At 39.2% G+C, this 26,176-nt stretch overlaps 2 protein-coding genes across 9 annotated transcripts in view; both read left to right on the plus strand.

The window, feature by feature from the left end:
* Window positions 1–1,256, plus strand: part of CCNB1IP1 (cyclin B1 interacting protein 1) — a 31,839-nt gene extending 30,583 nt beyond the window's left edge. For all 4 annotated transcript variants that reach the window (XM_019935216.3, XM_019935213.3, XM_019935209.3 and 1 more), the window contains one exon: window positions 999–1,256. In XM_019935216.3, coding sequence (XP_019790775.1) covers window positions 999–1,201 — 203 coding nt within the window. In that variant the 3' untranslated portion in view covers window positions 1,202–1,256. The remainder of the gene's footprint in view (window positions 1–998) is intronic.
* Window positions 1,257–4,357: 3,101 nt separating this feature from the next.
* Window positions 4,358–26,176, plus strand: part of TTC5 (tetratricopeptide repeat domain 5) — a 36,635-nt gene continuing 14,816 nt past the window's right edge. Inside the window, exons 1-10 of one of the 5 annotated variants that reach the window (XM_073800700.1) lie at window positions 4,358–4,430; window positions 7,854–7,986; window positions 8,916–9,127; window positions 9,488–9,662; window positions 10,802–10,893; window positions 13,995–14,051; window positions 14,647–14,793; window positions 15,130–15,344; window positions 18,439–18,583; window positions 21,366–24,898. In XM_073800700.1, coding sequence (XP_073656801.1) covers window positions 4,380–4,430; window positions 7,854–7,986; window positions 8,916–9,127; window positions 9,488–9,662; window positions 10,802–10,893; window positions 13,995–14,051; window positions 14,647–14,793; window positions 15,130–15,344; window positions 18,439–18,583; window positions 21,366–21,485 — 1,347 coding nt within the window. In that variant the 5' untranslated portion in view covers window positions 4,358–4,379 and the 3' untranslated portion in view covers window positions 21,486–24,898. The remainder of the gene's footprint in view (window positions 4,431–7,853; window positions 7,987–8,915; window positions 9,128–9,487; window positions 9,663–10,801; window positions 10,894–13,994; window positions 14,052–14,646; window positions 14,794–15,129; window positions 15,345–18,438; window positions 18,584–21,365; window positions 24,899–26,176) is intronic. The other 4 variants (XM_019935207.3, XM_073800701.1, XM_073800702.1 and 1 more) reach the window with 4 other exon arrangements.

Raw genomic sequence — 26,176 nt, forward strand, 5'->3', positions numbered from 1 at the left:
TGAGTTCTCCCCTTTATACTACTCTTGATATAACAGAATCCAATAGTTTTTACTGTGCTATTAATAAATTTTGGCACACAAAAAAATAAAAATCTTGAGCTGGATTTTTATAAAACCTCATTTTTTGAATTTTATTGTGGGGGAGGAGACGATGTCCCAGAAAAGGCATGAAGTAATGAGATGAAAAATATCAGATATGAGAATCGAAACAAAAATAAGTTTCTTCTTAATTTTCAGTTAATCATATAATTTAGTCAATCAAAGTATTATTGTTTGTGGGCATTATAGGTGTTCCTAGTTTTTCCTTGTCACGATCCACATTTATTTCAATTTCTTTCATTTTCACCAGTTCTTACCTGTTCCTCTTTTTGTGCACACTTACCTTTTTAATACTTTTACCTCTTGCTACCATTGTTGGCTTGAAGCAGATATAGTCAGCATTCTCCTTTAGTTATGTAACTAAAGCCAAGGATGCGTTCAGTGGAAGTTGTTAAATGCTTATTTTATTAGATCTATTGTACAATTTTTCTTAAGGCTATTCTAATTGATCTCGGGTCATAAATATGTGCCAGGTTTTCATGGTTGTCATATGTTTTCCAGAGTGTTTATGGAAATCCTAAAAAAAGATTTGTTCTTAAACAAAAGTTTACACACACACACGAATACATATGTTATTCCTTTGATATAGATTAATAGATAATGAATGAAATTGTGGTACTATAAATTCTAGCTCTACTAAAGTATTTCATTGCGTTAAATTACTTTTGGTGATGAGATAATGGCTATCATTGGAAACTGCACACAGAAGAAGGTATGGTATATATACTGTGGTCAGGGGAGGGGACCGTCATAGTCCTTTTCTTTATCCAAGCTTTATGTTTTATCCATCTCATAGGAGTTGAGTTCTGTTACAATATTTATTGAATGACTTTGTCTTTTTGTTCCAAAAGATCTGTAAGGAAATAGATGCTTAAGTTCTTCCCTTATTTTTCTCCTAGGGAACAACTCCAGGTTTCCTTTGGACAGTACACCAGTTCGAAATCGGGGTGGTGGAGATGGAGATTTTCAGTTCAGACCATTTTTTGTGGGTTCTCCCACAGCACCTGAACCCACCAACAGCTTTTTTAGTTTTGCCTCCCCAAGTAATGAATTAGAGCAGCAGCAAGTCTCTAGCAGGGCCTTTAAAGTAAAAAGAATTTAGTTCACCTTACAGAATGTTTCTCTGTTTACTTTCAGTGATTTCATTTAGTAAATAATCTTTGTTTTAGATAGGAGTCACCACCCTCTCTGTGTTTGTGTTGAGTCTTCGAAGTTGTCTTCACATTTTCAACTTATAAGAGATTCAGTGGCAGTGGTGGGTGGCTTTAGAATCAGGTTTCCTTTTCTGTTTCTATTCTTTAAGGTGTAAGCGTTTTATTAAACTCAATTTTAGGGTGAGCTGTTGAGTTTTCACTGGTAGTGAAAAGCTTACAGTATTATTGGGTGTTTTGTAGATCACCATTTGTTTCTGTCTGGGGTATTTCTGAATAGGCCATGTTTTTAAACATACTATATAAGCACCTATGTTATATGGCTACATGTCACTTTGGGTTCTGGTATTTATACATACATGTATATGTATGTTCCTTTACATTGTTTTTTTGCTGCATTTGGCAGTATGTTTATGTGAAGATTTTGGTTTCAGGAAATAGTGAGTGAGCCTGTAGCTTGTTACTTGGGTGTGTACATTTATTTGTATATATTTAATGTATTTGCCCTTGTATTAACTTGTTTGGAGGTGTGCTCATGTCAGTGAATGAAGGTACAATTTGATGCATGTATGTTTAGTTCCTATTTCTATTTAAAAATAATTCACATTGATAAAGTTATTTTGTAAAGTTGACTTTTTGGCATTTATTTTAGAATAAAATTACTTTCTTTACCCTTTTGCTAGCTGTTGCCCTGGGTCTACTTATTTAGAAATGCACTTCTACTGCAGAAAACTTAGCAATGTGTTGTTGATCTCAAGAGATTATACTAATTAAAATACTTTTAACGATTTATTCCTTGTTTTTCTTTATTAAATAGTGATCATTTCTGACTACTATCACAGGAAACTTATTTAAAATGTAGAGCCAAGAAAGAAATTTGAAGGACACTTTCAGTAACTTTACATCCTATTAGAGGCAGGACTTGAAAGTATACTGGTTGGGAGGAAGAAGATCAAGGTTCCAGTTTTTTTTTTTTTCCATTTGTTAGTTGTGCAAGTTTGAGTTTAAATTTCCTGGGCCTTTGTTTCTACATCTGTAAAGTGAGGGATTGAATTAAATTATCCTTACAGCCTTTTCTACCTCTTAGATTTTATGATTTATTGTTACTGGTTTGGGAGGAACTACAATGGAATTACCCTAAATTCCAAATTCCATTGTTTTTTAGGTAATAAAAGTCATACTGAAATCATTTGAGGATATTTTATATTTAGTTATTGCAGAAAGGCAAGTGAATGCCCTTGCTTTACATAATTTAATAGCAAGCAAGTAATGTTTTCTTCTTTAGGGGTATAGAATATAAAATCTCTTCAAAACTATTTTTTACTGAACCCCAAAGTTAAAATGGTGTCTGAGAAAGAGGATGAAAAAAATCTTGACTTAAAAGCTTAAAAACATTTTTCCCTATTTCATTGCTAATTACACAGATTTTATAGATTGCAAAGTTTTTTCTGCCCTATGAAGTTTTAAATTTTGTTAAAAAATGATTTGAAGAAATAGTTTTTGTACATTCATGAGTTCTGCCCTGAATCTTTGCTTCTTCCTTTGTTAGGTTCACAGAATCAGTTTGAAGTGTGAGTAAGCTATAATTAAAACTAAAAGGTGAAGAAAAACTCTGGTGGACTATTACATGGTACTTAAAAAAAAGTTATTTAAGTGTTTAATACATTCATATGGTACGAATTCAAAAGGTACAAAAAAAATTCACAGAGTGAAAATTCTACCTTTCACCCCTATTCCCCAACCACTCACTTCCCCTTTCTGGAAGCAATTACTGTTCCCAGTGTCTTGTGTCTCTTTCAGAGATAGTCTATGTGGAAGCAAATACTTTTTTATGTAAAAATTATGTTTGGGAACTTCCCTGGTAGCACAGAGGTTAAGAATCCACCTGTGTCCACCTGGGGACACAGGTTCGAACCCTGGTCCGAGAAGATCCCACGTGCTGCGTAGCAACTAAGCCCCTGTGCCACAGCTACCGAGCCTGCGCTCTAGATCCCGTGAGCCACAACTACTGAGCCCATGTGTCTAGAGCCCATGCTCCACAACAAGAGAAGCCACTGCAATGAGAAGCCCACACACCGCAACGAAGAGCAGCCCCCACTCACTGCAGCTAGAGAAACCCATGTGCAGCAATGAAGACCCAACGCAGCCAAAAATAAATAAATATATTTTAAAAAAATTTTTAATAAAAATTATGTTTGTTTTTGAATAGGTAATACATGTACATGATAAAACATTCAAAAGTGTACCCAGTGAAAAGAATGTTCTTTGCCTAGACAACCCTCAGTCCCCCTATTTCCCTCTCCAGGGACATTGTTTTTTTAAATACCCTTGGGGATAAAGCCTATCAATATATAAGCATTATTAGTGTACTAATACATATACTATTAGTGTATTAGTGATGGCTTTCTTTTTTTTTTGCGGTACGCGGCCTCTCACTGTTGTGGCCTCTCCCGCTGCGGAGCACAGGCTCTGGACGCGCAGGCTCAGCGGCCATGGCTCACGGGCCCAGCCGCTCCGTGAACCGGGGCACGAGCCCGCGTCCCCTGCATCGGCAGGCGGACTCTCAACCACTGCGCCACCAGGGAAGCCCGTGATGGCTTTCTTAATACCATCCCAAGTGCAGTAGATTTATTAGGATAGTGTGTTCAAAATCATAAAATTCCTCATGTATAGAAAATCACTGTAAGGCCTGGAAAACATTCAGACAAGTTACCTTACCATTGTACTACATTTCCTGCAAAATTTTAAACTTAACAACACAGGCATCCACTGTCTTAACTTGTTTTCTTTTTTGGGGTATTATAATCTTGGTATAAATAAATAGGAAGATACGAAACAATAATATGTATACACTCAATCTGAGAACATTTTGTTTACAGGATTTGGAAAAGAAACAAGTTTATGAGTTCGAAAGTGATTGCAGACCATTTCCTTTGAGCTATAGGCATTGGGTTAATTAGGTTTGGAGCGACGCCCTTCTTTGAAAACCAGCTCAAAACCAGCTTCTTTGAAAACTCAGGCGCGGTAAGCCTCCAGAGGTCTAGATGTCGCTGTGGCTCCATGGTGGGGACGGGTATGCGTCTCTGTGGTTATAAAGTTGGGGGCGGAGAAGCTAAGGGTGTCTGGGAAATGATGGCTGAGGAAGAGGAAGAAGTCAAGGAGATTTTGCCGAAATTGCAGGTGAAGCCATAGATTAAACTCTGTCTTACTCGGGAGGAAGTAGAGAGCCCAGTTTATGCAGTGCCTTCGAATTTCTTGACATATACCCGCCGCTGGTGTCCGTGTGGTTACTATAACAACTCCCGAAGGTGCAGCCGCAGCTGGCTAGGGGAGGTCCCGGGCAGGGGACGGGCGCAGCCAGTTTGTTGGGACCGCCTGCTGCTGACCTGACTGCACTCAATTTCAGACCTGTTGGGAAGAGGATTTATTGCTAACTTTATTCCTGTACATTCTTGGGAATTTTTTTTTCCCCTCAATTCACTCACAACAAATAGCATACACTTGTGTTTGGAAGATCTGCAGGAGCTGTTACCTATCGCATGTTGTGTTGATCCCCACAAAGACCAGTACGTTTCTGCTTTCAAATTGGCAGCGATCACAGTAGTGGCTTGCACCGCGTGTATTCTGGTTACTCCCCTTAGAACTTAACTGTTTTGATTTTTTGCACACTGTGCAATTCCAGTTTGGGGCCTGGGGCAGAAGTCTCCAGACTTCACCCAGTCCACAGTTGACTGTGGTGAGTGGGACAGTCTTTTGTACTTGGTAGGTAGGAGCTAACTAATTGCTTGGTTCTTTACCTTTCTTTTGATGACCGAAGATTTTTCTTAAACCTCAGAAACTGAGTTTTTTGTGTTCTAAGACAGCCTGAAATTTAAACATTAGGCTTATGACAGGCTTGTAACTTTCTTAAAGGCTTCTACTGCAAAAGTTTAAACATTGGTGAGATTTCTTTGTTTCCTGAGCAGATTAAAATAATAACGCTTTTTAGAGTGTGAGCTTTATTTCACATCCGGTTGACTTTGATTACTTTAATTTTTATTTATTTATTTTTTTTTGCGGTACTCGGGCCTCTCACTGCTGTGGCCTCTCCCGCTGCGGAGCAGAGGCTCCGGACGCGCAGGCCCAGTGGCCATAGCTCACGGGCCCAGCCGCTCCACGGCACGTGGGATCTTCCCGGTCTGGGGCACGAACCCGTGTCCCCGGCATCGGCAGGCGGACTCTCAACCACTGCGCCACCAGGGAAGCCCTAATTAATTTAATTTTATTCACTAGTGTGACTGACTGAAATCAGAGATTCTCAATCCTGGCTCCATATTACAAACATTGTTTGTGTATGTATGTTTGTATATATGTAGAGAAAAACCTGAAAAGGTTAACTAAGCAGTGGTTATCTCTGAGGTTATTGGAATAATTATGAGGAATTTTTAACCTTTTCTATTTTACATGTACCTATTTGAATTTTAACAACTAATATATATTGCTTTTTGCCATGAGAAAAAAGTTATTAAAAACGTTCACTCTAGGAAAACAAACCAACAGCAAAATCAAACAATTTCTTGCATGTTTGCTATAACAACTAAAAACAAACAATAAGACCTTTTCTATAATTCTTAATATGTAGCTGTGCTGATTGCAGGATAAAAGGAAATGGGTTGTAGTATTTGCTGAGAGCTGTCTTTTCCTGCTTTGATTTGTGGTAGATGCCCTAAGCAGCTAGGTAGAGGATACCTGGGGTATCTTGGGGGTGAGTGGGGAAGGTGCAGGGATGGAATAGGAGAATGCAGTAGAGAGAGGAAAAGGATGGTGATGTTGCTATTCATAGGAATGGTGGTAAACTTTATTTCATTGTTACAGACATTTTAAGTTAGAAGGAATATATAAAACGATTTTTCTCAAAGTGTGTTTTACAGATCATTTTTATTAAAGTCATGCAGGGTGCTTGTTAAAATGCAGAATTTGGGGTTCTGCTAAAACCACTAACATCAGAATGTCTGTAGCTGGGTCCTGGAAATAATACACGCAACACAACTTGAAAAGCACTGCTGCAGAAAGTGATAGTCTAACTTCTTCATTCTGGGTAGGATTTTAAATTAAGTATAGTACATAAGTATTTGTTAGAGAAAGGGAGATTCATTGATTTATTTAATGAGAGCCTATCATGTCCCACACCCTCTGGTAGTGCTCAGGTATAGCTCTAAACAAAACCGATTAAGATACTCCCATCATGGAGCTTACATTCCAGTGGTGGAGATAGACAGTGGATGATTAATGAATAGGCCACATAATTTCAAATAAGTACCATGAAGGAAGGTAAGAGTGTGATTTAACAGTGGGGCGGAGGAGGAAAGGGTTACTTTAGTTTGGGTAGTCAGGGAGAGCCTCTCTGAAAAATTGATATTTGAACTGAGATCTAAATAATGATGAGAAATGAGCCATGCAAAGGTCAGGAGAAAGAATGTCCAGGCAGAGGGAAAAGCTAAGGATTAGGCTTAGTGGATTTGAGGAACTAGATGAAAGCCAGTGTGGCTTGAGAATTGTAGGAGAGTGATAAGAAGTCTGTGTCAGGATGAATGGTGGGAGGTCAGATCTTACAGTCTTCTAGGCCGTAATAAGGAGTTGGATTTTATTCTGTCTGCAGTGGGAAACTATCTGAGTGTTGTGACATGAGGTACATTTCTGTAAGGCCACTCCAGCTATAGTGAGGAGAATGGGAAAGAGTAGAAGCAGGATGACCAGTTAAGAAGCTATTGAAATGGTCCAGGCAAGAAATGAGGATAGTCATAGAGAGATGGAGACAGGTGGATGGATTTGGGAAGTGATGTGGAGGTGGTTGATAAGACTTGGTAGGATTAGATTATACCTTTCTGCTGCTGTTTTGTTTTAGGAAAAGACTAGATAATGGAAAAGCTTTGACTGGTGTCCCAGGAAGACTCAGAGATAGAGATATTTAAAAGAGGAAAGAGAACATTTACTTGGAAAGCATGCAAGAGAGCCAGAAGGTGACTTGACAAAAATAAAACAAACAAAAGCACAAGTGTTTAAAGAATCAAAACTCTGTAAAAAAATACCAAGGTTATCAAGCTTAAATTGGTCTGTTTGTTGTGGAAAACGACTCTTACTTGTTTGTCATGTTCACAGTGGTCATGTATTTTCAGACACCGACATAGGAATAATCAGGGGTAAGGTATTGTTTTTGTTAGGAAGTCCAGTTTTAAAAAGGTAAATTTCGAAGTTTTACACTTTGGGGACCAGTACCAGATAGGATGATCTTATTAACTTTGTTTTATCTCAAGTTGCAAAGCGTTTCCTCCCTCCTGACTATGGTCTGTGAAGTGCTTAGTCATTTTGGAAGCTCTGCTGGATCTGGGAGGCGAGAAGTATCATGACGGTGCAGACTGGCTTGGGACAGTGTGAGAGTGGGCTGGGCTACTTTCCTTCACGATCTGTGGTATTTTGATAGACCTGTCCACCTGCCTCTTGTGTCATTCCTAGGTAAGGTAGAGAATCAGCATTTCCAGGCCAAAAGCTGGTATGGCTCGCCAATCTCAAGTTTACTTGTCTGGTATTCTCTGCACTTAATGGTACCATTCTTATACTTCCTAGGAACTGGTGGATCGGCTCTATTCATTTCGAGAGTGCTATTTCGAGACACACAGTGTTGAGGATGCTGGGAGGAAGCAACAGGATGTGCAGGAGGAGATGGAGAAGACCCTGCAGCAGATGGAGGAAGTAGTGGGTATGAGTCCCAAAAGAACACGCCAACCCCTGGTCCCTCACTGAAATGTGATGGAGTTTTGCTCTCTCTGTAGACTCTTTGGTATCCTATTTGTGGTTGCCACAAGATGGTACAACAGAATATTTCTTCTAAAGGTGCCTGTGCAAGGATGGCAGCCTTTCAGCTCTCTAAACTCCATTTCCCAGTGCCATGAAATAAAAAAGAGCATGCTTGTTGCTTGATTACTATTGCAGTAATCTTCTTAACTGACCTTTCTGCCTCTAATTTCTTTTACTTCCAAATCAACTTAAATAATGACCATGGCCATTATGTTTCTAAATCCTTACTTCATGCATTTACCCTCATTCCTTGTCTGCCTCTCTGCTCAAGTATCTTCAAAGATTCCTACTTTTGACGGATTGAAGTCCAGACCTCTTCACTTGGTATTCAAGTCTCCATTGTCTGACTTTTTTTTTTTCCTACCCTTATCTCTGACTACCTACTTACAAAGGAACTTTTTGTTTCATTCAGGTTGAACCATCCATTCTCCCACGAACATGCCACATGTATTTCTGCCTCTTCGTTTACATCATTTTTCTCCCTGGAGTGTCTTGTCTTTTCTCCTTTTCACTTTGTAAAGTCCATTCATTGGGTGTATGCCATCTGCTCCTTGTCATTGTTTTTTTGATTTTCCATGGATATGCATTGTCCTCTCCACTAGATTGTAAGCCCCTCAAAGGTAGGGATAATGCTTTCTTTGGTACCCTGTTTTCTGACAGTACACTGCATGTGGTAGGTTTTCAATAAATGATTTGTTCATGAAGATTTTCTCAATTATTTCATTCCTAGAACTGGCATGGGGTTATTCCTTGAGAGAGTACTCTAGTCTTACCTGTAAGACTGCCTGGGTTTCCACTTTCCTTTCCACTTTTCTTTTCCCTTCCTCCTAGGTTCTGTCCAGGGCAAGGCACAGGTTCTGATGCTAACTGGGAAGGCACTGAATGTGACTCCTAACTATAGCCCTAAGGCTGAGGAGCTTCTGTCAAAGGCTGTGAAGCTGGAGCCCAAGCTGGTGGAAGCCTGGAACCAGCTGGGTGAGGTGTACTGGAAAAAAGGGGATGTTGCAGCTGCCCACACCTGCTTCTCAGGAGCTCTCACCCATGTGAGCCACCCACTATGCCCTTGGAAAACACAGATGGGAAGGATGGGATTTCTTTGGTTCTGTGAGTTTCCCTAGATCATGAATACCAGAGTAGAATTGTACTGGAACTAGGAGAACAGAATCAGAAGTGGGGGAAACAGGGACAGGGGACTGAGAAAGGAAGAAGATGATCGGATCAGGTTCAGGGGTAGATGAGAAGTGAAGAAAAGTTAGTAACCAAGTTGGTCCTGTAAATGGGGGTCTAAGACACAGATGGCAGTAAGAATTAAGATGAAAAATTAAAATAAGATTGAGATAGAGTAGATCTGGAAAGGGGAACTAGAATCACAAAGGTTGAATATACGCCTTCTGCATTTGCAGTGCAAGAACAAAGTCTCCCTTCAAAACCTGTCAATGGTGCTTCGCCAACTGCGGACTGACTCTGGAGATGAACATTCTCGCCATGTCATGGACAGTGTCCGACAGGCTAAGTTGGCTGTGCAGATGGACATCCTTGATGGCCGCTCTTGGTGTGAGTGCTCTCAAAAGATCTCCGGCAAGTTTCTAGAGCAGTGGTTCTCAACTGTGGCTGCACACCAGAATCATCTGGAGCCCATCTATTGAGTCTGACTCCAATAAGTGTGAAGCCAGGGCATCTTTGCTTTGAAGAAACCCAAAAGATATTTTGATGAACCACTATTCTAGGAACTCTTGGACCTTTTCATCCAAGAGAGGAGGCTTATGTTTCCATATAAGCAAGGCAGGGCTTTTGTGCAGTCTGTTGTAGTTTCTCCTTTGTGTCCATGTTTGCCTCTTTATCCCAGTGGAATTTTGGGTATACTTGTAAGTTTAGTGTCATCAATGGTTTGTTTCAGACGTGGGGCCTTTCATATAGACTTTTGAGGGTAACCAAAATATTTATACTTTGAACTTGAGCTCTGAGATGATCCATCATTGAGTTTCTTAGTTTTTTTCTCTTCCCCTGCAACCCCCTTAGGTGGGACAGGATGGCTAGAGTGGGTTGGAGTTGGGTATTTCTCTTCCTTAGGTCAGTTACCCTCTGATAACTGATAGCAGGTTAGACTCTGGTTAATTAGTTTCTCCTGAGGGCAGGCCTTGTTAAGAATGGAGTGCTTGGGAGTTCCCTGGTAGGCTAGTGGTTAAGATCACAGGCTTTCATTGCCATGGCCTGGGTTCAATCCCTGGTCGGGGAACTGAGATCCCATAAGCCATGTGATGTGGCCAAAAAACCCCACAAAAACAAGAAGAAGAAGAAGAGAGTGTTCTGGCATATTTCAAAAAAGCTCCTTTGCCCCCTCCCTCTGCTGGAAATATGAGGGTGTTCTTCTCCGATATTTGCTGTGGGAATCTGGTTGAGTTCCTGGAGGACTCCCTTGTGACTGGGACCCCTGGGCTTGTCCACACTGAGCCTCCAGAATTCGTCAATTTCAGTTCAGGTTTTCCTACCCCAGCAGTGTTCCTGTGGTAGCTCATAAGTTTCTGCTCTGCTAAGCCATAACTCCCTGTATTCACCTGTCTCTCCAATTCTGGGGGCAGCAGTTTGCCCTGTGTTATCCCCTTTCTTATGCATCCAAGAAGAGTTGTGGATTTTTTAGTCTGTTCGGCCTTTTCCTTGTTAGGATTGAGTGGCGACTTCAAGCTCCTTACATGCGGAACCCTGTGTTTCTCTTTCAGATATTCTGGGGAATGCGTACCTTTCTCTTTACTTTAATACTGGCCAGAACCCTAAGATCTCCCAGCAAGCCCTCAGTGCCTATGCCCAAGCAGTAAGTATTTATGGTCACCCAGGCAAGATATATAGAGGCAGCAGCAGAAACAAGAGTGTTGTTCAGTCTTCCTCGTGGCTTTTTAGCAAGACGCACGGGCAGTGTTCGCTGGCGTCCAGTGTGCGTAGTTTCGCAAAGCTGGTTGTGCAAAGGTGATGTATCTCTTCCTATAACTTGAGTATTAGCAGCCACTTGCAGTGTGTGCCTCAGTGCTAGGTAGCTCCTTGAGCTGTTTGGATTTCGTACAGACGTGCATAACCAAACCACAGAGCCCATGCCGACGTGTTCATCTCTTTAATATGTTCTGTATGAAAATAATGCTTGTTAATATTCGTGTACATTTTTAAAGAAAAATAAAAACTCTGATACTTAAGTATAAATTAAGCAGTATCCCCAGGTTCACCATTAGATAGCATGGCTCTGGACTTCCCACAGACTAAAATGGAAAACAGCATGTAGCCCATTCCATGTTGTAGCCTAGGGATTAATTCGCTGGAGCTCATGCTTTGCCTTAGCTTTCAGGCTATGTTTATATCTATCGATAGCCACTTGCAGGGGGATTTCCTTCAGGCCTTGAGTGCCTGACTGCTCGCTGTTACAAGGTTTACATTGACCTTTTGAGCACTTTTTATATAGGCTTCATATTCACTTTCTTTTGTTTTCTCTTGACTTGGAGACTTGCTTTTTAACTTACCATTATTTATTTTGCTCTGACTGGCAGAATAAGGAATATAGCTACCTTATATTCATGTTTGCAGTTTAGGAACTGTTCTTTTTTCACCATCCCACAGGAACTTTATTTTTCACAGAGCTGAAGTGCAAAACATAGATAACCATTTTTAATAAGCACAGTCAAATTTTTAACCACAAGACGTCTACAAGAATTATAGCTTTAAAAAATACAACCAATTTTTATATTTCAAAAATAGCTCAACTCAGATTAATTTCTTAAAAAGTACACTTCTCATACTATTTGTTTGGCATTACCCTGGTTGAACTCTGAGGCAGCCATAATCGGGAGCTGTGGGCACACAATCGTGCTCTTGCCCTCACTGCTGTGCCGATGAGTGCAGCTCAACTGGTGGGACTCACACTCATGACAGAGAAGTGTGCAGTAATAAAATGGCATTTTAAGAAATGACAGATATGACTTGCTCACACACTGTGCTTCTCACTGTAGTCTTAATGGTGGCATTTAACTCAACCTGTATAGCCAGTGGGGTTGTTCTTTTTTTCAATCAGGGAAATTTTCAGGCTGAGGAATTACATTTTACTCTAATTTCTTAATCTGGTAAACGTTTACATTTTAAAGCACGATGTACTACCTTAAAAGTTTATGTTTGGCTTCTGCTAAACAGTTGCTTTTAACTCTTAATTTCTTCATCAGTCCTGCATTTTTAAACATAGTTGAACCAACCATTTAAACAATTTAATTCATGTTGTTTGTGCTTTTGCAGTGTGCCAGGCAATGAATAGAATTAAAAAAATAAAGTGATCATAGTCATGAACATCACCAGCAGTTTCTTCATAACATATTTGTCTGCACTGTCATGTGGTTTCTGGCCCTGTATTGAAATTGGAGAATCAGAATTTGGCTTTCACTGTGTGTTTTAAGGGAGCTTGGATGTAGATGTTTGTATCTGGAGCCAGGCTCATGGGCAGAGGAAATGCATTAAATTGACATCATTTCTTTCCTAGGCTTTCCTCATTTATACCAGCATCTTATTGATTAAAATAAATTTTTTATCAGTTTTTTTTTTTTGTTTTTTTTTTTAGTATTGTAGTTTTTACTGGAAAAAATTCACATGTAAGTGGATCTATGCAGTTCAAACCTGTATTGGTCAAGGGTTTTTTTTCTTTCATCTTTATTGGAATATATCTGCTTTACAATGTTGTATTAGTTTCTGCTATACAACAGAATGAATCAGCTATATGTATACATATATCCCCATGTCCCCTCCCTCTTGAGCCTGCCTCCCACCCTCCCTATCCCACCCCTCTAGGTGGTCACAAAGCACTGAGCTGATCTCTCTGTGCTCTGCAGCAGCTTCCCACTAGCCATCCATTTTACGTTTGGTAGTGTATATATGTCAATGCTACTCTCTCATTTCATCCCAGCTTCCCTTCCCCGCCCCGTGTCCTCAAGTCCATTCTCTACGTCTCCATCTTTATTCCTGCCCTGCCACTAGGTTCATACCAGTTTTTTAGATCCCACATATATGCATTAGCGTAGGGTATTTGTTTTTCTCTTTCTGACTTACTTCACTCTGTATGACAGACTTATTTATTTATTTATTTGGTTGCGCCAGGTCCTAACTGCAGCTCGTGGGCTCCTTAGTTGCAGCATGTGAACTCTTAGTTGCAGCATGCATGTGGATTTAGTTCCCTGACCAGGGATTGAACCTGGGCCCCCTGCATTGGGAGCACAGAGTCTTAACCACTGAGCCACCGGGGAAGTCCCTTTATCAGATGTTAATCACATATTTCTTCTATTTTTATACTATTGCATGGATAAATTATAATCATATTTTAAAGTTTCATGCAAATACGAAACCCTTTCATCCTTGAGGTTTCAGGGATTGAGTAGTATGTGCCACACAAGCAGTTACTGTATAACAGTGTGGGTATAGGAAACTTTTTTTTTTTTAATTTATTTTATTTTTGGGTCTTTGTTGCCACGTGTGGGTTTTTCTCTAGTTATAGCAAGCGGGGGCTACTCTTCGTTGTGGTGCGCAGGCTTCTCATTGCGGTGCCCTCTCTTGTTGCGGAGCACGGGCTCTCGGTGCACGGGCTCCAGTAGTTGTGGCACGTGGGCTCAATAGTTGTGGCTCGCGGGCTCTAGAGTGCAGGCTCAGTAGTTGTGGTGCATGGGTTTAGTTGCTCCGTGGCATGTGGTATCTTCCCGGACCAGGGATCGAAGGCATGTTCCCTGCATTGGCAGGCGGATTCTTAACCACTGCGCCACCAGGGAAGCCCTGGGAAACATTTTGACAAGCAAGAAACTTAAATTTTTCCAGGGTAAGGAGGTTTAAGACATGCTGTGCATGGCCATCCTTAAGACTGCGACAAGAGCCACTGATGATCTTTTTATCCCACTATAGGAGAAGGTTGACAGGACAGCTTCCAGCAATCCTGATCTTCATTTGAACAGGGCAACGGTAAAAAAAAAAAAAAAAAAAAAAAATCATTTGTGTGGGGAAGTGGTCATCTGAAGGTAAAATACATAAGATATCTAGGTCTTAGCCTGTGAGAATGACTGAGTATTCACAGGGACAAGGTTGGGTACAAACTGTGAGAGGAAAGCCAAATTATTTCTGGGAAAAGCTATCTTAGTTTGACTAAAGTATCTGGAGGGAAAGGAAAAGGGGCTGAGTTGGTGGGAGGGTAAATAGAGGATGGGGGACACAGTTCAGAAGACTTTCCTGAAGTGTTCATTGTAAACTGTTAAAAATAAAAATAGAATCACCCAATATATACAACTTAACTGTTGTAGAGTTTGGAAGTTAGCTTCTTTGAAATGATTCCATCTTTGGGGTTGTGATCACCTTGGCCAGGATGTAAGGTGTTTACTGGCTCTTCAGGCTGTTCATCTGTAGAAGAGGAAGACAGCTGGGAAGGAAAACAGTTTATTTCTCTAGATTCCTAGCCCACTGTGCTATTACTAATCTCTCCCCAGCCCCTCCCCCCACCCCACGGATAGTTTGTGTTGAACACACTTATAATTGGGAGGTTTTTTGGTTACTTCTTGTGCAGTTACATAAATATGAAGAGAATTATGGGGAGGCCCTGGAAGGCTTTTCTCGGGCTGCAGCACTGGACCCTGCCTGGCCAGAGCCCCAGCAGCGAGAGCAGCAACTCCTGGATTTCCTGAATAGATTAACCAGCCTCCTTGAGAGCAAGGTAGAGATGTCTAAATGCTGAATTCTGCTTTTTTATTCTGCTGTAGGCCAATAAAATAAGAATAAAGTAGGCCTCGGTAGTAGTGACCCTATAGAAGTGGGTAGGTGGGAGGGGAGGACTAGACTCTCAAGGAGAGTGACTAGTTCCCAGCTTCTTTTTTTAACGTCCTTATTGGAGTACAATTGTTTTACAATAGTGTGTTAGTTTCTGCTTTATAACAAAGTGAATCAGCTATACATACACATATATGCCCATATCTCTTCCCTCTTGCGTCTCCCTCCCTCCCACCCTCCCCATCAGTTCCCAGCTTCTTACCTATTTCCTTTTCCTTTGCAGGGGAAGGTGAAGACCAGAAAGTTACAGAGCATGCTGGGAAGCTTGCGCCCAGCCCATCTAGGCCCTTGTGGAGATGGGCACTATCAGTCAGCCTCTGGGCAGAAGGTGACCCTGGAGCGCAAGCCCCTGAGTGCTCTGCAGCCTGGTGTAAATAGTGGAGCTGTGGTCCTGGGAAAGGTGGTGTTCAGCCTTACTACGGAGGAGAAAGTCCCCTTGTGAGTTTCTGTTGCCTTTTCTCTTTCATCCTTTTAAACTAGTTGCTCTTATTTCCTGGCCTTTCTCTAAAAGTTGAGGACATTGTTAGTGGTCAGAGATTAGTGAGTTCTGCTTCCCTTCTGTGACTGTCTTCCCTTCTGTGAGCAAGTATTGTTTAGGTGATATCTAACAATCTCTATAGATTCTGTCACCGTCCATTTTTTCCCTGAGCTTGGTGTTCTGTGGACTCCTATATTCGAAGCTGAAATTTGACAGCTACTTTTTTTTTATGAGACAGATGGAAACCTTAAAATTCTCCTACCTCTTTGTGTTTTCATGATCATAGAGGCACAAAGAGGAAGAATTCTAAGCCCCGTTTGGACTTAGGTATGCCTAAGCAGTTCTGGAAGGTGAGCTTTGAGTTTGAATTTATGGCCTGATGGAGAGATTCTCTCAGATGTTATTCAACAAATATTCATTGAGCATCTGCTATGTGTGTTGTAGGGAGTTAAAAAAAAAAAGTAACACACGCAAATGAAGGGTGCTTATAGTCCAGCAGAGGAAATGAGTTAAAAATATTCATTTAGAAAATTTTTAACTCTTGAAAAATGAGGGTTTGATCAGTATCATCATTCCTTGGTCCTTCACTCACTTCCCAATCCCTGGTTGACTAGTTTCCTTTTCCTGTTTTCTACTGAATTTTTTTTGTTTCTGGGATCACCAGTGTTTGATCCAGTAGCTTCTACTGGAAGCATTCTGATTTCTCTGTCACTGTTCCATTTCATATCCCTTCTGCTCCATTCAAACTAAAATATAACTCCCATTGTATGCCTGATATTCCTCCATGGCATTTTCATGGTATATGAATTTGAACAATTGAAGAGCAAGAAGATAGTTGAGAAAAGTTTAGTTACTAGAGCAGACCCTAGAGTTAAGAGGAATGAGAAAGAAATATAGACAAAGGTAGGGTTTTAGGGGCCCTTGAGAACAAATATTTTGCCACTCCTCTTTTTATGTGCAGTTTCTAAATGTTAAGGTCTAGGAGGACTCTGTTTTTGTTCCTCTCCTCTTTTCTCTCTATATCAGGATGGCAAATAGATGCCAACTTTGATCACTTGGCAGTGGCTGCATGATTTACTGTAAAGAAGAATTCTGAGGCTTTGACTGGTTTCACCAGGAGAATGCTGTGCTTGATTTGCAGTGTTTGCTGTGAATTTGGGCGTGCCAAGTGATGGCATGAGCATCGATTCTTCACCATCTCACTTATAGGTCATCTCATTTGGTGACGTCATACAAACCCAAGTCTTTGGCTGCCTCTTCTATGCTCACAGGTCTAGCTCCAGCCCAGGGCTCATTTCCAACTTTTGGATTCCTATATCTAGCTGCCTCTGGGCTATAATAAGAAACCTCTAACTCAGTATGTTCAGAATTACTCACCTCATCTTTCTCTGGCAACCTGTTTGTCCTCCCTGAATTCCTTTTCAATCAATGGTACCACCTCTACTCAGTCACTTAATTAAGACTTTTGGAAGTTGTTCTAGACTTCTCCATTCTCTTGCTTTGAGGCAATCACCAAGTCCAATAGATATACCTTTTAGTCCCTACTTTCCTGTCTTTACTAATTTAATAAAGCCTCTTAACACATCAACAGACAAGTCTCCCTGTTCCCTGTTTTTCCTCCAGTGTTCCACAGTACAGAGAAATATTTCCCAGATGCAGATCTGACCCTTGCTATTTCTTGTTTAAAATCTCTTACTGGTACTGTGTAGCTTTTAGGATGAAGTTTTAACTCTTTAGCTTAACACCCAAAACGCTTTATGATTTTCTCCCTGCCTCCCCGTGTCCATTATCTTCCTCACTTTAACGCTTGTACCTTTTGTCCCAACCTTGGGATTATTTTGTAGGTTTCAGAACAGCTATTTTCATGCCTCTGTGTTTTTACACACAGTTACTATGCCTGGATAATCTTTTTGCTGCTTCTTGATATAGATTACATTTTCCCTCCAACATTTTATTATAAAAATTCTCAAACATACAGCGAAATTGAAAGAATTTTACAGTGAACATTTGTGTACCTATAGTCTACTATTAATATTTTATTATACTTAGTTTATCACAGATCTATTTATTCCCCTATTCATCTGTTGGTCTCTCTTATTCTTGGTCCATTTCAAAGTAAATTGCAGACATTAGTATACTTTCCTCTAAATACTTCAGCATGCAGTCATTAAGTAGAGTTCAATATTTGTTCATAATTTTATTCTTTTTATGTAAAATTTACATACAATGAAATGTACAGATCTTAGTGCATATTTCCTAAGTTTTGACAAATGCATACACCCATATAACCTAAACACCTATAGAGAACATTACCACCACCTCAGAAGTTCTCTTATGTTCCTTCCCAGTCAAGCCATATCCCCTTCCCTTAGAGATTTTTTATTTCCACTGAGGATTAGTTCTCCTGTTTTAACCCAGGTAGTTTTTCATTCTTTAAGATTCAGTTTGAGGGTCTCCTCTTCACAGAAACCTTCCTGGCTTTCCATTGATTTAGACATTTCTCCTCTGGGCTCCCACAGCCCAACCTTTGGCTTCACTGAATTCATCACAAGCAAAAAGCTATTCTGGCACCTATTGCAGTTGTACTGTCAGTGATGGTCTAATTGTCTGGCACCCACTAGACTAATAAGCTCGCTCACAGTGCCTGACACATGATAGGTATTCAGTGAAAGTTTGTGGAATTAAATTAAATTGACAGTAATGGTTAGCGAGTTTGATGAAGGTTGTGATAGTTAAATTGATAGAGCAGGAATACTGTTCCGCTGCAACATTTCGAACTAGTTCATTTTTTTTTTTAACATCTTTATTGGGGTACAATTGCTTTCGAACTAGTTCATTATTAATATTTGTTGAATGTGTCCCAAGTTCTTAGAAAAGTGACAGATTGATGAGTCTTGTGCATGTTCTCTAAAGATACATATCTAAGACAAATGAGCCCTCAGATGTACATAGTGAATGATAGTACCTGTCATAGGAGTTCTAAATAAGTAACTAAGAAAGCTTTTTTTTTTTTTTTTTCTCTCTTCTCTCTCTTAACCCATCTTAACCTGGCAGTACATTTGGCCTGGTAGATTCAGATGGACCTTGCTGTGCAGTGATGGTATATAATATGGTGCAGAGCTGGGGAGTGCTCATTGGGGACTCTGTAGCCATCCCTGAGCCTAACCTTCGGCTTCACCGAATTCAGCACAAGGGAAAGGTGAGTGATGGCTAGGATTCTTTCTCACCTCATAGGCTCTCAAAGTGGGGCACGTTTACCTCTTTTAAAAAATATACATAAAATAATGCATATATATGTGTGTGTGTGTGTGTTGTATGATATCTTATATTTACACACGGATATGTAATTTATTTTTTACTAATAGTTTTACTTTTCTTTACTAAAAAACTACTAGTAAACAAAAAGAATTTAAAAAATGGACTGAACAGAGAAAGACAAATACATATGATATCACTTACATGTGAAAACTGTGAAAACAGAGAGTAGAATGGTGATTATCCTGGGATGGTGGAATTGGGGAGATGTTGTTTAAAGGTATAAACTTGCAACCAGTAGGTAAATAAGTCCTGGAGATCTAATGCACAGCATAGTGATTATAGACAACAATATGGTATTATAAACTTCAGAGTTGCCAAGAGACTAGATCTTAATTGTTCCCACCATAAAAATGAAATGATAATTATGTGATGTGATAGAGATGTTAGCTAATGTAATGGTGGTAATCATATTGCAATATATAAATATATCAAATTAACATGTTGATTAATACCTTAAACTTACATAATGTTATATGCCAATTATTTCAATAAAAATAAATTTTAAAAAATGGACTAAAATATTGTCAGTCAGATGTTATTACTGTTAACAGTTTGGTATGTAAACCTCCAGTCTTTTCATAAATTTATGTACACATTTGTATGTATATTTTTAATTATGAGTGGAGTATTATATGCAAATGTTTGTGAACATTTCCTGTGGTTTTCCATATTCTGCAACATTGTTTTGAATTAACACATAGAGGTGGTGATGAAGATGATGATGATAGTTAAAATTTACTGACTGCTAGACACTGTGCAAAGAGTTTTATGGCCTGCATTGGATCATTTAATCCTTACAAAACTCTACAAGAGCAGATATTTAACCGCTTTTTCCCCATTTAGATTAAGGGTCAGTCAGCAAACTCTGGCTGGTTGACCAATTCTGGCTCACTGCCTGTTTTTGTATGGCTTGTGAGCCAAGAATGGTTTTTATATTTTTTAATGAAAACAATTGAAAGAATAATAATAATTTGTGATACATGAAAATTACAGGAAATTAAAATTTCAGTGTTTGTAATTAAATTTTTTTGAAACAAAGTATACCCATTTGTTTACTGTTGTCTGTGGCTGCTTTTCTGCTAGTGTCAGAGATGAATAGTTCTGTGACAGAGACTATATGACCCACAAAGCCTGAAATATTTATTATTTGACTCTTTACAGAAAAAATTTGCTAACCCCAGATCTAGATTATTAATAATTGTTCCTTACTATAAAAGTACCTTAGTAAATATTTTAATATCTGTGCATATCCATGATTATTAAATAAATTTAATTAATTCATTAAAGAAATTAAGTGAATTTCTAAGGTAGAATCCTGGCTCCAAAGGGTATGCAGAATTCTAAGACTGTGGTTTTTTTTTTTTTTGGCTGCGTTGGGTCTCTGTTGCTGCGCGCAGGCTTTCTCTAGTTGTGGCAAGCGGGGGCTGCTCTTCGTTGCGGTGCACGGGCTTCTCATTGCTGTGGCTTCTCGTTGCAGAGCACTGGCTCTAGGCACGCGGGCTTCAGTAGTTGCGGTGTGTGGACTCAGTAGTTGCAGTGCGTGGGCTCTAGGGCTCACGGGCTTCAGTAGTTGTGGCACATGGGCTTAGTTGCTCCGCGGCATGTGGGATCTTCCCAGACCAGGGATTGAACCCTTGTCCCCTGCATTGGCAGGTGGATTCTTAACCACTGCGCCACCAGGGAAGTCCCTCTAAGACTTTTGATACATATTGCCAAACTATTTTTTGGAAGGTTGTACCAGTTAATATCAACCGTGGATGTCAGTAATTGTTTTTCTATGGTTTTCTTTGCAACTCTGTATAGAAACCTTTGAAAAATTATTTGCTGATTTTACATGAAAAGTATAGCATCAGTATTGTTTGGCTTTGGTTTCTTGATTATTGGTGAGGTTGAAAATTTTATCATATGTTTATTGACTATAATTCTTTTATAAATTGCTTTTTTTTGGTCACTTGCCCATGTTCCTGTTAGGATGTTTTAAAAATTGATTTACGAAAACTGTTTAATTCACTTCTTTATTTTGACTCAAAAGAACCTCCTTTATACTCCAAGTGGAACAGTATTTTTTGGATAAAGATCTTTTAACAACACATTTTGCAACTTAATGTACATTTGAACTGATAAATTGAGCTGATGTTTTCCGTTATTAGGAGAATGTTTAAACCTACATTTTGTTAATTCCTCCTGATATTAAAGGAGAAGTAAGTCTAATTTATATTAGGCAGATTAATTTATAACTTTACAAACACTTGATCTAAGAGTTTCTCAGACTTTCTATTGGCTCTGGCTTGGCTGCTGTGTGTATTTAGTTATAATTTATGATAAACACTGTGGGAAGGGAAGATTCTGTAGAGCTGGTGGGACCCTTTTGTTGGGCAGTGCCAGGATCCTGTTCTTTTTGAATCAGAATTGTCCCATTCTTGTAATGACAGTTACTGGCACTCTACCTGTCCCAGATTTTCCTTCTGAAGATTGAAAACTTTGGGAAAATTACATCCCCTATGTTAGTTCAGCTTTGTTTAATGTGAGATGGAGGTAAGGGGTATATCTGCTGCGGGAGGTAGAAAGGAGGGGGTGAGAAAGCCACAGGTGGTGTATCCCTGTGCTGGAGTTTCTTCCATCTTAGGATCTGTAATGAGCCTCTGTATATTTGTCTTTTCCAGGACTATTCCTTTTCCAGTGTTCGTGTGGAGACGCCCCTCCTGCTGGTGGTGAATGGGAAGCCTCAGGGCTCCAGCAGCCAGGCCGCTGCCACAGTGGCATCGAGGCCACAGTGTGAATGACCTTCCTTGGGTGGCATGCTAAAGAGGGAGTAGAGGCGAGGAGAAAAGCTCAAGGGCACTCGGCAACTGCACCAGCCAGATCCAGTGACGCAACTGGAATTGGGGGGACGTTTTAGATGACAACTTTCCTTTCCTCTGCCCTGTAAGACACTTTGTGTCTTCTTTCTTTCCTGTTGTGTTCCAGCTCTCTCTGGGGCCACACATGTCCCTGGTATATCTCCTGCCTCTTCCATTGCTCTTCTATGTTTTAGGCAAAGAGCATGGAGTTGGTAGAAGTGTTGGGACCTTGTCATGGGACAGAATTCCCAAGGTTCCTGTTCTTGCCTCCTTCCTAAGCCTCATGTGTATATATCATTTCAGTATTTATTGCTAAGGGAGGGGGTTTAATTTTTTTAGTGACTTAGTTTTTGAGCAGTTTTTATTTTTAAAATTTAGGTGCTTCCCCTTCTTTGGGGCTGGAACAGAATTAAATTTGTTTGGAAAAAAAATACTGTGCAGTTTGGCCTGCTTCATTCTCTCTAGGCTTGAATTCTTGGTTTTAGGATCACTTCAATCCATTAGAGTAATACCCCCTTCCCCGCTTTTTTCTTTAAGCAAAATAGTTTACTTCTCTCTCAGTTAAAAGAAATCGGGCAATAGGCAGCCCAGGGCAGGAATGGCAGTTCCACAAAGTTGTTGGGAACCAGCTTCCTTCCACTTCCCCATTCTGTCATCCTTAGGAGTGGCCCTTATCATAGTCCAACATGACAGCAGTACTATTCTAATAGTGTTACTAGGGTGAAAGACCAGAGAGAGCTAGATATTCAGTTCCTTTAGGTTCTAGTGATACATTTTATAACAGTTTCTTTTAATATCCTTGTGGAAAAATAGGGAAATATGAGGGAGGATTATTAACCAACTGAATGGTTATAACCAGAGAGTGCACTAATGGATACAGATTAATTTGGAAGACTTCTAGTGATGTTTGTGTTTTAAGAAGTCCTTCCCTATCCTGAAGTCATCAAGACATATCCCCTCTGTTGATTTATGAATTTTTATCATTTTGTCCTTTTCTTTCATTATGACCTTTCCTTGTGTTACGATGTAGGTATATAATTTTTTTTCTTAATGAGTAATTAATTGCCCCAGCACCTTTTATTAAAGATCTGTCCTTTGCCCACTGATCTTTAAAGCCCAATCTGTCTTAAACCAACTTTTTATATATAGTATATAGGTCTGTTTCTGAGCTTTCTCTTCTGATCTATTCTGATCTATTTGTCTATTTCTATTCCAATACCATATTGTCTTCTCATTTTATAAAAAGTCAGTATCCAATCAGAATAACAATGGGCCATGTTGTTCTTAACCAGTGGCCCATTTACATTTTAGAATCCGTAAATTTTCGTGAAAAACTCCTCTGGGTTTTGCTTGGGGTTGCATTGAATTTATAGATCAATTTAGGAAGAACAGACATGTTTATAACATTGAATCTTCTTATTCATGATTTTCTTCATTTACTTAAGTCTTCAATATATTTCAATATAATTGTATACTTTTTCTGGAAGAGTCCTATATATCTTTTATTAGATTTATTCCTAGATACTTCGTAGTTTTCTATGCTATTGTAAATAGTATAATTTTAAAAATTACATTTGCTAACTGTGCTTGGGAATAGATATAAATTGACTTTATATATTTTATAGCTGTCACCTGTTTAGAACTCTCTCATTCTAATAATTTGTTGATTCCTTTTGGTTTTCTGTGTATAAATAACAACTTTTTTGTGTCTTCCTTTCCAGTCCTTTTACCTTTTATTTTCTTTGTTTTCTGCAGTAGTTAGGATCTCTAGTATGCTGAATACAAGTGATGATTGCAGGCATCCTTGTCTTGTTCTTATACTTAAAGGAAATATTTTCAGAATTTCAGTATTAAATAAGATGTTTGTTATATAGTTTTTACATATGCCTGATCTTAGATTTCAAGCCTATTTGGGTTTTTATGATGAAAAGGTATTACATTTTATCTAATGCTTTTTCTGCATTTATTGAGATGGCAGATGACCTTTTTTTTCTTTTAATCTGTTAGTGTGGTGGATTAGAGTACTCAGCTTTTTTTTTTTTTTTTTTAACGGTACGCGGGCCTCTCACTGTTTTGGCCTCTCCCGTTGCGGAGCACAGGCTCCGGACGCGCAGGCTTAGCGGCCATGGCTCACGGGCCTAGCCACTCCACGGCATGTGGGATCTTCCCGGACCGGGGCACGAACCCGTGTCCCCTGCATCGGCAGGCGGACTCTCAACCACTGCACCACCAGGGAAGCCCGAGTACTCAGCTTTTGATTAATAAATCAAACTTGCATTCTTGGTACAAAACTTACTTGGTCAGGATATGTATTTTTTTTTATATCGCTGGATTTACTTGTGTAATATTTAAGATTTTATATCTGTGGGTCACAAGTGATATTAGTTTATGAGTCTACACTATTTCTTAATCTATTCTAGTCTGGTTTTGGTATTAAAGTTATGCTAGCCTCATACAGTGAGTAAAGAGCGTATCTCCTGTATGTTTATTTGAAAAGATGATATAAAATCAGTTTGTCTTTTTCTTGGTAGAACTTGCCCATAAAGTCATCAATCAGCACCTGGCATTTTCTTTATGGAAAGATTAACTTCTGATTTAAATTCTTTAAGGTTTATTGGATTGAATTATTCAAGTTTCTCTTGATTAAGTTTTGATATTTTGTATTTTTTAGTAATTTATCCATTTCATTTAAGTTTTCAAATTTACTCTCCTAAATATTTGTAGTATGTTCCTTATTTGTTTATTCTCTATGGTATCAGTCATTTTGTCCCCTTTTTCTCTAACGTATTATTGGTATTATTCATTTGTACCTTATCACTTCTCCTTCAGCCTTTTGTCTCTTACAAGTCTTCAAAGAAATTGACTTTGTTTACCCTCATCTTTTGTAGTTTTTTTCTTTTTCATTAGTTTTTATTTTTATCTTCATAATATCCTTTTTTTCTCCTGTTATAAGAGTGCCTATTCATGAGCTGGGATATAATTTTTGTATCTGACAGGCAACATGACATTTCATTGTTTTAAATTTTCATTCCTTTAGTTGTGATGTTGAACATCTTTTAATAAAATACTAGCTAGCTACTTATAAATTTGATGTGTAACAGAGAGCATCCAAGACTGAGGAAAATGTATTAAAAAAAATTTAGGGAGCTATGTTTAGGAAATGATATAGCACTTTGTACCATCTATATTATATGACACATTTTATTGTATTATGATTACTTGATTCTATGGTTTGAACTCTTAAAGGACAGCCACTAACTCATACTTATCTTTGAGTTCTAGACATTATTATATACATCTCTGAGTGTTGGACATTGCCTCATTTGACAACAAATGGCTGGCCGGCTGGACAGATGGTGGGTTAGGAAAACAAGATATATTAGATTAATGTAGAGAGTGTTGACACCTTGTATGCAGAATAATAATGATTTTGAAACTTTATTCTGTTGGCTTGAAGAGCCTTTAGAACAGGGCTCCTGCTTTGGTAATTGTTTCTCTTGTAGGTTCACTTGGTCTCTAGCCTTCAGAGAGATAGTGGAAATTGTGCTATTCTTTATCACAATACTTGGGTGGGGGGTGGGCCATGGAGGTCAGAATTAGGAAACGGGGATGGAATATATCAGTCATGGTTCAATCAGGGGAGCAGAACCTTTATGAGTTATGGGATAAGGGATTTATTATATAAATTAGACCTCATGCAAAGTCTTATATGATAATATATTTATTATATAAAAAAGACCTTATGTAGTTCCAGCTTAGCAGGTTGGCACAGTACAAACCAACATGTAGAACTGGTAGGAGGATACTCCAAGAGTAGAGCAGAAGTTGAAGGTTATAACTTGGTTCTACATGGGAGGAAAAGAGGCCTAATTACAGTGATTAGGGGAAGAACTGAAGGGATAAAGACCTAGGGTGTTGAGTATGAGAGGGTAACCGTGAACATAGTGAACCCAGGTAATTGCCAAAGCACAAACGGTTTTTGATCAGTGGATATGATGTGCGTAGCCCTGGTGGAGAAGTCAGAATCTTATTGAATCCTACTTCCTATATGGACACTTCTTCCTCATCCTCTCTTTAAATGGTGGTGGCCTTAGGAGTTCTACCCATGGCCTACTGCTTTTCTTCCTCAAAACATTTTCATTGAGCCATTTCATTCATAGCCATGTGTTCACTTACCAAATTACTAATTTTCCTAAATTTATATTTCCAGATCTTTTTGCCTAGCACTAGTGATAAGTTTACACCTGCTTACTAGGTTATATGTGCCATAGACGTTTTAAATCCAACGTATCTAAAATAGAACTCATTATCTCTAGCAGCCACCTCTGTTGTCTCTGTATTAGCAGCTGACATCACCATGTATTCAGTTATCTAGGCCAGAAACTTGGGAAGTCATCTCTGATTCTTTCTTCATGTCTAATATCCCCCAGTGTGTCACATGGCTGTTATGTTGATCATGTCTCCTAAATATCTCTTCATTTATTTTCTGTCCATTCATATTGTCTTAGTTCAGTAATTCTGTATTTCTTGCCTGACTGTGGCAATGGTGGTCTTTGTTTTCCCTATAGTTGAAATCTTACTTTCTCTAACTTTTTTCACTTTTGAGTAATAATGATCATAATAGTAGTATTGTC

This window comes from Tursiops truncatus, chromosome 2, assembly GCF_011762595.2.
Source record: "Tursiops truncatus isolate mTurTru1 chromosome 2, mTurTru1.mat.Y, whole genome shotgun sequence".
Classification (NCBI taxonomy): domain Eukaryota; kingdom Metazoa; phylum Chordata; class Mammalia; order Artiodactyla; family Delphinidae; genus Tursiops; species Tursiops truncatus.